Below are 9,898 nucleotides of genomic sequence, written 5' to 3'. Positions count from 1 at the left end.
CGAGAGTTCATTTGCTGCCTTCCTTCGCAGGCGACTTCTTGTCCACGCGCTCGGCTGCTCCCCTTGTGTGATAGCCATAGCGCCGCCGGCAAGTGTACTTGATCGGTCTTGCAGAAGATACCCTGTACGGCCCATAATCCCATGATTGTCCCAATGCGCTGCATCTAGGGTTAATAGACCCCCGTGTTTGTTCACAACCTGCCTCGAGTGCCTTTTTTGCGCGTGTCGGTAGGGCTCCTCTAGCCATCATAGTGTCGGAGAGTCGACGAACTTCGGCCGTAGCGCCTTTGAGCACTGGGCGGGGGAGGTACGTCGCGCACCTTCCCGGTCATGCTCGTAGGTTAAGTTTCGTGCAAACCTGTCTCCGCAATACACATGCAAGATAGAATTTTTTTTTTTTTTTTGGGTGGGGGGGGGGGGGGGGGCTAGCTGCCTGTTAAGGCTAGCTTCACAGCGCCAAGACTGAGCACCAACACTTTTCTACCAGTAGGCAGTCCAAGTTGGTTATCTTGTTAGAAGCCAGCGGACTACTTCAGGAGTTGTGTCATGGTGTCATGTGCTGCCACGTATGTGACAGAGGGATTCTCAGTGCTCTCACAATTTAATTTGCTTTACACAAATATTAAATGTTCGATTTCGCTTCTAAAAGCTCAAGCGAGAGTGAAGAGGAAGGCAGGGAGGTTAACCAGATGGTAGTATCCGGTATGCTACCCTGCACTGGGGTCGAGAAATTGACAAAATGGCACAAGAATGGTAACTGGCTGTATACAAAGGTTTCTGCAATAATACAACAGGCATGTTTGCTTCACTATTTCAGGCAGCACGTAGGCTATGCCTCCACGTGCAATTCTGTGGGGCAGACTGTCGGATACATCATAGGCAATGTGGTGTTCTTGGCTCTTGAGTCTGCAGACTTTTGCAACCGCTACCTAAGGTCCGTGCCTCAAAAAGATGGCATCGTCACTCTTGATGGTGAGGAGCTTCCTGCTTAATTGACTGTCAACTTTACTGTACTTGCTATATTCCCCCTCTCATGACAGCCATTATTGCGGCTTATTCCTAAATTGCTAGGTTTCACTGCATACTATCTCAGCCTTTGTGACACTCCCATTGCATAATTAAAACCTTGTACTTCATTAAACACACATTATAATATGAGGATCAAGAACAGCATGTACGCATGTACGCAGTGGCAAGGGCACTCTATGTTCACTGAACCACACAATGGTTTATAATCAGCGTTTAGGCGCCTTCAAATGCCTACTTCGTATGGGTCTGAAGTCACAGCAACATTTTCAACTAACTGAATAAGAATCATAACCAATATGTAATCACTTGGGTACTACAAAGCTGCGTGAAGCCCAAGCAAGTCACCTTTGCTGAGCTACAGTAAAAGTGAAAAACAAGTCAAGTTCACAGGCACGCCGAGGCTTCATAATTGCATTGTGGTTGCAGGGTTCCTGGATTTCTGGGGCATTGTGTTCATGGTGACGACGACCATGGTGGCCCTGCTGAAGCACGAGCAAAACGCAACCACAGACGAGGATGGCCACTCGGATCTGGGCATTTTTCAGACATACAAGATGGCACTGCGGATCTTTCAGCTTCCCAGTGTCCGCACTTTATGTATTTTTCTGATCACGGCCAAGGTGAATGCCGCTTGCCTCGCATGTTGATAGTATATGTACTCATTGGTGTCTTGCACCAACTGTCTTGCACTTTTGCCTAATTGTGAAAGTGACACGCTGGTTGTACAACTGTGCAGGTTGGCTTTGCAGTAGCCGACAACGTGACAGGGAATCAAGCTCCTGGAGGCTGGCATGCGCCGGGAGAAATTTGGCTCTGCTGGCTATACCAGTGGCACCCATTCAGATCCTGCTGCCACTGATCATAAGCAAGCACACAGGTGGCAGCAGGCCACTCAGCGTGTACTTCAAGGCCTATCCATACAGGTATAAAACTCAGCATGACGGAAAAGCTTAGCAGCTTTGCACCGACTGGCGTTCCCCTCCCCCTCCCTCCCCCACAACTGGCATTTAATAGAATATGTCACTAAATAAAGCCAAATTTCCTTCAGGGACGCAGAAACAGATAAGTTTGCATGTTGCCGAGACATAACTTCACTAACAGGAAAGATTGGTTTTGTAAAACTGGCATTCAAGTTCAAAGGACCAAGAGAAGAAAGCCGATTCAGTCATCAGCCCCTTGTTGTACCAGTTAATGAAAAAAATACATTTTAGTTTAGCATCATGTTTCATATTGGGCGCGAGGCCCACCACTGGAGACGCGGGCGCTGCAATCGCTGTGACGTGCAGGGTTGGATCACGTGACCTCACCTCGCTCTGACGAAGGGAAGCGGACGGTTGAATTCGTTGTTTTTAACAGCAATTTCGCGGTGTTTTCGCTTTTGAACAGCGTTGTTTTGCTTTCACTTCTTGTGTGTGGACCCCCAGAGACTACAAAATCCGCTAAAGTGCAGTAAATATATCGGCGGCCTGGTACTTTTCTGTTCCGTGCCACAGTGCACTACGTACGCGAGTGGACAGGCGTGAGCTTTCACTTTTACCGCTACCCTGTTTTTCACGAGCATGATGCCGCAGTCACCTGTCTTTCTTTTTCGTTATTTCAAGTTTATGGTGTTAAAATGGACACCGACCACGAATATTTATAAAAGCAAGACGTTCCGGCTCCCGCACGGGAGCCTTGTTCACAGTTAAAAATGAATGCGCAAACAGTTCGGTCATGAATGTTTAAAATATGACGTAGGCAACGTACGGACATGTGTGGAAAGTTGCCGTCATGACGATTAGGCATGTGCGCCGTTGTCTGGATTGTCAGAGATTCAAGATAAAGCCGAGAAGTCCAGTTCATTTCTCTTTCCGTTAGCTTTGCTTTCTCCCGGTCTATTTCGTGGCCAGTTGCTTCTACGTGTTCGGCCAGCGAGTTAGATGAAACTTTTTCTTACGTCATACATGTGCTGCTTGAGTCTTTGCTGAAAGTTACCTGTCTCGCCGATGTAACTTCCACCACAGTTTGCGCTCCCCCCCCCCCCTTCCCCTCGCCCTCGTGTCCATTTTAACTGTCCTCGTGTCTTTTCCCGACCACACGGGTTTCTTTCAGACTCTCGACGAATTCAGCCCATGGGTTTTTGCTTATAGATTATTTCTATAAAATGAGCCCATAGCCAGTGTCACTTGTTCTTCTCTATGTTGTTTTACGCTACAGGCGAAAACATGGCCAGCTTCAAACACTGATTCACCTTGTAACAGTAGCCGCGAAGTGTCACACTGCTTTTCAATGAAGCTTTATAAATGCTGGACGCTGGTATTTTCACTGCAACATAAAATTGCCATTTACACCACGGTAAGCTACACCTTGCAGCATGGCCATTCAAATGCGCAAGTAATACGGCTGGCCGGCACACGGTGCATTTGCTATAGCGATCGAGCCCGATCGGGACCGTATTTTTCGATCACGATTGGCCCTTTTGTGCAAGCTGGATAACGGAGTCAAGCGTCGAAAATTTTCATCCCGATGTGGCTGGGTAGCGATCGAAGATGCACTGTACGTGTGACAACCTTCGAAAATTGCCGTAATGAGAAGCAACAGATAGATATTAAAATCGTGCCGCAGACAAACTCATGTGGAACGTTATCTAGCTACAACTCTGAATGAGGCGCGCGTACATATGGCTCTCGTGCGTTTGTCTTCAATCATATGAGACAGGTTGCGGCTGCATGAATCTCTAAGCATACTGGATTGCTTCCCACAAAGCGGAGAAGCCGCTGTCATCGTGCGTCATAGGGCTATGTGTACTGAACAGGAACGTAAATTTACCCATGCTTGTCGTGTCAACCGCGGCTCGTTATTATATGCAAACTTACAATGAATGACGTTGCACAGTTGCCCGCATTTCTTGCAACAAAAAAATATGTTTCTTTGCCGCACGCACGCGCTAAAGCCCATTCGACGCAAAATGATTCGTTACTTTTTACAAAAGCAGCGTGCGCGGCCCCCGCGGTTTCCATATCGGTGGCCATAGCAGACGACGCCAGCAGTCAGGACGCTGTCTAAGGCATTATGGCGACGTAACATTTTTTTATGAGCAGTTATTTAGCATTTCGTACAGTCAGTGATGAAGCTGCAGCAGTATTTTACTGATTTCGTTGAAGTGAAGTACAACAACAATAATAAAAAAGCAGACGCGAAAGCGGCTGCGGGCTGAGCGGGAGAGGACCGGCGGAGCAATCCAACCGTGCACGTCACAGGGATGCACCTGCGTGGCGGCGCCACGGTATGTCCTCGCGCCCAATGTTTCTAAGGACGGAACTCAATGGCGCGACACCTAGCTGTTGTGCAAGCTTAGTGAGAAGGATTACTGGCTGCACTGGGGAATAACCTTTGGGAAAATACAGTTACCGTAACGCATTATTTATAACTGTTGCACAACCTGTGGCTTTTTTTAGGTTGCTCCTTGGATTGGTGTTCATGGTTATTGTACACTGGACATATCATGTCAAGAATCCAGATGGAACATTCCCCCTCTACTACTATGTAGTCATTGTTCTCGTCTACGCTGTGTACCAGGTAAGGATTAATTGAACAGAGGATGACGTTGACAAATCTCATTATGGAGATGGCTCCTTTTACGCCTTCAGTATCACCAGCAACCAAGGACTGATGTTGCAGTAACTTGCACTTCACTCGCTGTACTTGTCATTCTATGTGTTTTACCAGAGGGAAATATCCGCACAATTTCAAACAACGGTGCCAGCACCAGACACCAGTAGCACAGTGACAGTATGCGGTTTTGCATGGTATATAGTTAGCCACATGCAGGCACGTGTTCATGATAAACCGTTGTTTCATTCAACCACATAAGAGTTCCCGATAAAATTATTTGACAATGTAAAAGAGCATAGAGGCTCATATGATAATTATACAACACAATGGCTGATCTACAATTTGATGCTGGCTTACGAATATCTGTAGACACAGCCAACAATCAATGCTGCTGTCATGGCTCTTCGTAAAATACTCCAATGCCAAGACTGTAACTGCTTTCCCCTTCTATCAGAATGCCGACTCTCACACACAGGGTTACGCTTAAGATAAAAAGGCACGGAAGAAAATGGATGGGCGTATGGCCCCACAGCAGTCAGGATGTTGTGGGTTCATATCCCATTATGAATGAGTTGAGATAATTTTTTTTTGGTCAACTTCAGTTACGATTTATCCCGTATTTACTACACTTCCGATTAAACTACAAGTAACACGCATTATGCTTTTCTCAGCTTCACATGGTTCTTTGGTCTATTCCCCTTTTGTACATCTTACATGTTACTTACTGGACGGGAATCGTCTTACGACTGCGCTTGTAGCTGAACCAGATGTGCTTATGCTTATTCTTGATTGTGCAGGTGACCCTGTACAGCAGTTTTGTGTCTTCGGTGGCATTCTGTGCAAGGGTGAGTGACCCGGCCGTTGGGGGAACCTACATGACCCTCCTCAACACCGTCAGCAACTTAGGCAGCAGCTGGCCTGCGACAGTGGCACTGTGGATGGTGGATAGCCTCACTTTCAAGCACTGTGTTGGTGCCTCTAAGGCGTGGCTCCACTGTTCATCGAAGGAAGACAAGAATGTGAGATCACATACCTCCACTTCCATGACCGCTAGCGATTGTGCGCACTGAGAGATATTAGACGATACCCCTAAATTGTTTTTAAGAGAAGCTTTTATAAGTCATGATTCCAGTGGTGGCATCAAACGCGAGAAACCCGGCACCGGCGAGCGTAAAGAAATGTGGCCCTCGAAGGTGCACCGGTCACATGCGTATTTGTACGCGCCGTTTTTCAATAACTAATGCTCTCTCCATCGTTGGCTTGTCGGCGATCAGCCGTTTCTGATATGGCAATATGATCTTTTATCAAGGTCACTTGTCATTTTACATCGCCACATTTTGCTGCTGCCTGGATAATATTGCGTGGTTTTCAATGACTGTAACATGCATAGCGGGATATATCCTGAAAGGTGAAGACGACGACGTTCCTGTGTGAGTTTGTGTTAAATCATTAGTTATAACTTTAAAACTTCATATCAATTCTTGGCCAATCCCCGAGTGGGTATGAGCCATGTGTAGAGGCACATCATCATCATCATCCTGTGTGAGCTGTGTTGTGGTTTCCTGCTGAGTAAGTGCTCCTATTGTCACGTATGAATATGAACGCATGGCATTTGCTACTGCCTGTAGCAAGTGAAGTGTTGTGCTGCTAAGCATGTGGGGCATGGAGGAAGGAAGGAAAGAGTTAGGAGGGAGCATTGTGCAACGCGATAGAAAGAAAGAAAGGAAGAAAAGTAGTACATCAGGCACGCAGACGCAAATCTTCACTTGCCCCCACTTTACCAATAGGGGAAGGGCTCCTTATTTTTTTCTCCCATATCCATAGCAATTGGTATATTTACCTATTGTGCATGATTGTATGTCCAAGCTACGTAAAATCAGTGAGGTCACAGCTAGATGCAAAAGCAGTTTGTCCGTTCATCATGACCTTGAGCATTTCCTTCTTTTTTTTTCTTCGAATGAGTGGCTTACTTTCAGTGTGATCGTGAGAGAGCGCGCGGGCATGTCGCAGCATCTCTTTATTCTTTATTCTTACATATCCCCGCTTTGCCTTGAGGCGTTAGAGTTAAAAAAGAAAATACATTTTCATTGACACTGGACACTTGCTCAGATGTCAAACAATTCCATTGGTTAAGTTTTAACAAAAAACGAATTTGCGTACAGGTTCGTCCTGGCCCGGCATGGCCTTATTTTGTGTTCATGGTCTGTGCATTGAGAAATATAATCTGGCTTTTTTAAGTAAATGTCACCGTCTATTCCTGTTTTTTAATGAAATATCTGGTAAAAAAGCTTCAGACGCAATTTTTTACGACGGGACGACAGTGACTCCCTTTTTCATGTCGGTACAACTGTGATTTTCTCCATACCGACCCAAGACAAACCTGGCTGCTCTGTTTTGAATTCTTTCGAATTTATTAATCAAACCTACTTGTGATGGGTCCCAAAGAGTACAGGCATATTCTAAAATTGGTCGAATACAAGTGAAGTAAGCTGTGCTTCTACTTTGCTTCTCCTGTGCTTCTACTACGGCGGCTGTGGTAACCATGCAGCTCATGATGCCCAGATCAGCCACTGGCTGTGGATTTTGTGTTTATGGCGTGGTCGTTTGAGTTTATGGCATCGTTTGTCGAGAGAAGAGCGAGCGATTTCCAGCTGACTTTGAAAATTGTAAATTTCAGGCCGCGTGCTGCGCTATAATGTTTGGCTCGCATGTTCTCAGGAGCCTCGACTACTGATCGGCAGCGTTTTCTGAGCATGCTGAAAAAGTGTTGCAGGGCCCCTTTAAGGGGGCCGCCATGGATCGGACTCAAACTTGCTCCTTCATTTTTATTGATGCAACACCACAGCTGCTTAGTCGACAGGGCAGGTGTTTTTCCATATAATAATTGCAGTTGTTCAATTGACTGCTCGGTACTAACACTGTCCACTTTCTATACAGATATGCAGCAGCCAAAAAGGCACCTGCGAGACTACGATAGACGGCTACAACATAGAGATGGTGTTCTGCATCGCGCTCGGTTTCCTGTGGTTGCTGTATGCACGGAGAAAGGCAAACTGGCTGCAGTCTCTGCCACAGTCAGCGTGGAAGTGCACTTAATCGTGCTGCAGGTACGTAGTAATAAAGTGCGCAGCTGCAATTGGTGGATACTAGTGTTGGACAGCTCCCACAACGAACGCCTCTACACAGATATTACCTCCGTAGTGAACGATTCCTTACATTCCGGCTGTATTGTTAACACTCCGGTGCGCAACATTTAGAACAAAAAAACCCGTTTAACGAAGTATAAAGGTCCTGGGCAGTTTGAGATAAGGGCATTTGAGTGTATTACGGTGAACACAAGCCATTTAACTTCCTCTCGCATGGCTGGATACCTGTCCACAACTGAACAACTGTTTTTTTTTTCGGCTTTGTCCATGCATAACTACTTTTGCATTTGTAACAGTTCGTGTGAGCCTTATGAGGAGGCTTTAGCTTGAGGCCAAGTCAACTTTTCGTATCTGCATACTTGTAATATGCAGAAGTGCTCTTTAGTTGTCTAAATAGGTGCAGTTCTGAGAAATGCGTCATATGACATTTTTGAGTTATAGTACATATAGATTTTATTGAAAGAGAATTTATCAAAGTAGGTTCAGAAAATGCTAAGGCAACTTTTCTTTGCATATATAGTTACCGTAAAATCCTGAGCAAGCCCCCCCCCCCCCCCTCCCTCCCTCCCTTGTTGAAAGATAATCTGACAAGATTTGGAGGGGGCGGCCCTTTCTCGGTCACAGATAAAAATTCAAGATGGCGGTGGAAGAGCCGCTTAGAATAAAGAAGGCACACCTGTGCTCCTAATGAAATGTTTTATTGAATACGCGTGCATTCACTGTTTTTTACTCTCAGTCCTGTACATAGGGAAGCCAGGTCGACCAGAGCTGGCATGTTTGCTAATTACCAATCTTGAGACAAACGCAAGTTTTCTTCAAGATTTTAGAAAAGTGTAAAAGGTGCACTACTGTGCCAAAACAAAGTCTCTTCATTTTCATGAAAACACACCAATCTCTGAAAATTATGGAACTGAAAATAAAGAGGCCAATTCCCCCTTTTTTTTTTCAGATACATATTAAGGCTACCACCAAATAAGTCAATTATAAACTTCAATGACAAGCCCTTGGAGCCGACTGCCATGTCTTTCATTTATGTGCCGCCTGCACGCTTGCACTCTAGTCGTTGTGCAAAGTCGCGTCTCTATTGTAGACGCACGTGTGGTACTGTACATCTGTTACATCAAAAATGTTCTTCAGGTGCGTTTGTTGAAAGTACATCTTGCACCCTGAATGAAAGCGGGCACGTGTATTTTGTTATTTTTTTAAGTATAAGGGTGTAACCTTCTGCGTATTTTGTTAAATGAAAAATAAAATATCCTGAAGTTCACACTTCAGAATTACCATGGTCATCATGAAAAATTTGTGCAATTGCAGACACAAGTACGGATAGGTTCATCATTTTCAAAAAAATTACAGTTTCGCATAAGGGCGAAGCAATGAGTGCGATAGCAACAAATTAAAATGTCACACGAACGGCAAGCAGCTCGATACATGCAGCACGCCGCTCAAGCACAAAGGACGCATCAAGCGAGTGCACAGAGGACGAGTGCAAACTAACAATGATCATAGCTCAACAATGGCAGCACACTGTTCAAACACAAGGAAGGACGCTCGAAAAGAACGCACAGGTATACACAGGTCGACTGCGAACAAACTGTCGCAGTTGCTACTTCTTCGTGTTTGAGCAGCGCACTACAACCCAACGCTCTTAGATACAGTAAAACCTCGGTGATACGATCACGGCTCGTACGAATTTCGGGGTGATACGAATTTTTTTGTGGTCCCGGCCAAGGCTTATTAGCCTGCAATGTATTGGAGTACGGTTGTTGCGAACCGATTTGCACCCTGCGACGTTTGATACGAACGTACGCTAGTGCACAGGTATGAACAAGTGCTGCCCGCGCTGTTGCGGAAGATGCGGCAGTCACGCGCGGGCGCGGCCATGCGTGCAAATCTTGGAGGCCTTTAGGTGCCTTCGCGTTCAGATTACAGATGACGTTGACGCCGTGCTTTTTTTTTGCGACACGCAGACGCGTGCTCCTGTGCTTGAGGCAGCAGTGTCCTTGTACTGTGTTAACACGTGCCTGCCACGTCGATGCAAGCCATGTCTCCGCAATCAGACGTTCTATTAAACAAGCCTGAAACTTGGGCTGCGGGTCCGTCATGAAAGGTGGACGAAGACCTCTAGA

General features: G+C 45.9%; 1 protein-coding gene across 1 annotated transcript in view; it reads left to right on the top strand.

The window, feature by feature from the left end:
• LOC119389896 (acetyl-coenzyme A transporter 1-like) overlaps positions 1-8,853 on the top strand; it is a 52,663-nt gene extending 43,810 nt beyond the window's left edge. The window contains 4 exon segments of the mRNA XM_049414577.1: positions 4,467-4,587; positions 5,421-5,642; positions 7,561-7,737; positions 8,731-8,853. Coding sequence (XP_049270534.1) covers positions 4,467-4,587; positions 5,421-5,642; positions 7,561-7,719 — 502 coding nt within the window. The 3' untranslated portion in view covers positions 7,720-7,737; positions 8,731-8,853.
• The last annotated feature ends 1,045 nt before the right edge of the window (positions 8,854-9,898 follow it).

The sequence above is a fragment of the Rhipicephalus sanguineus genome, chromosome 4, assembly GCF_013339695.2.
Source record: "Rhipicephalus sanguineus isolate Rsan-2018 chromosome 4, BIME_Rsan_1.4, whole genome shotgun sequence".
Taxonomy (NCBI): Eukaryota; Metazoa; Arthropoda; class Arachnida; order Ixodida; family Ixodidae; genus Rhipicephalus; species Rhipicephalus sanguineus.
Note: the sequence above shows the minus strand (reverse complement) of the source record. Positions and strands in the feature narration are given on the sequence as shown.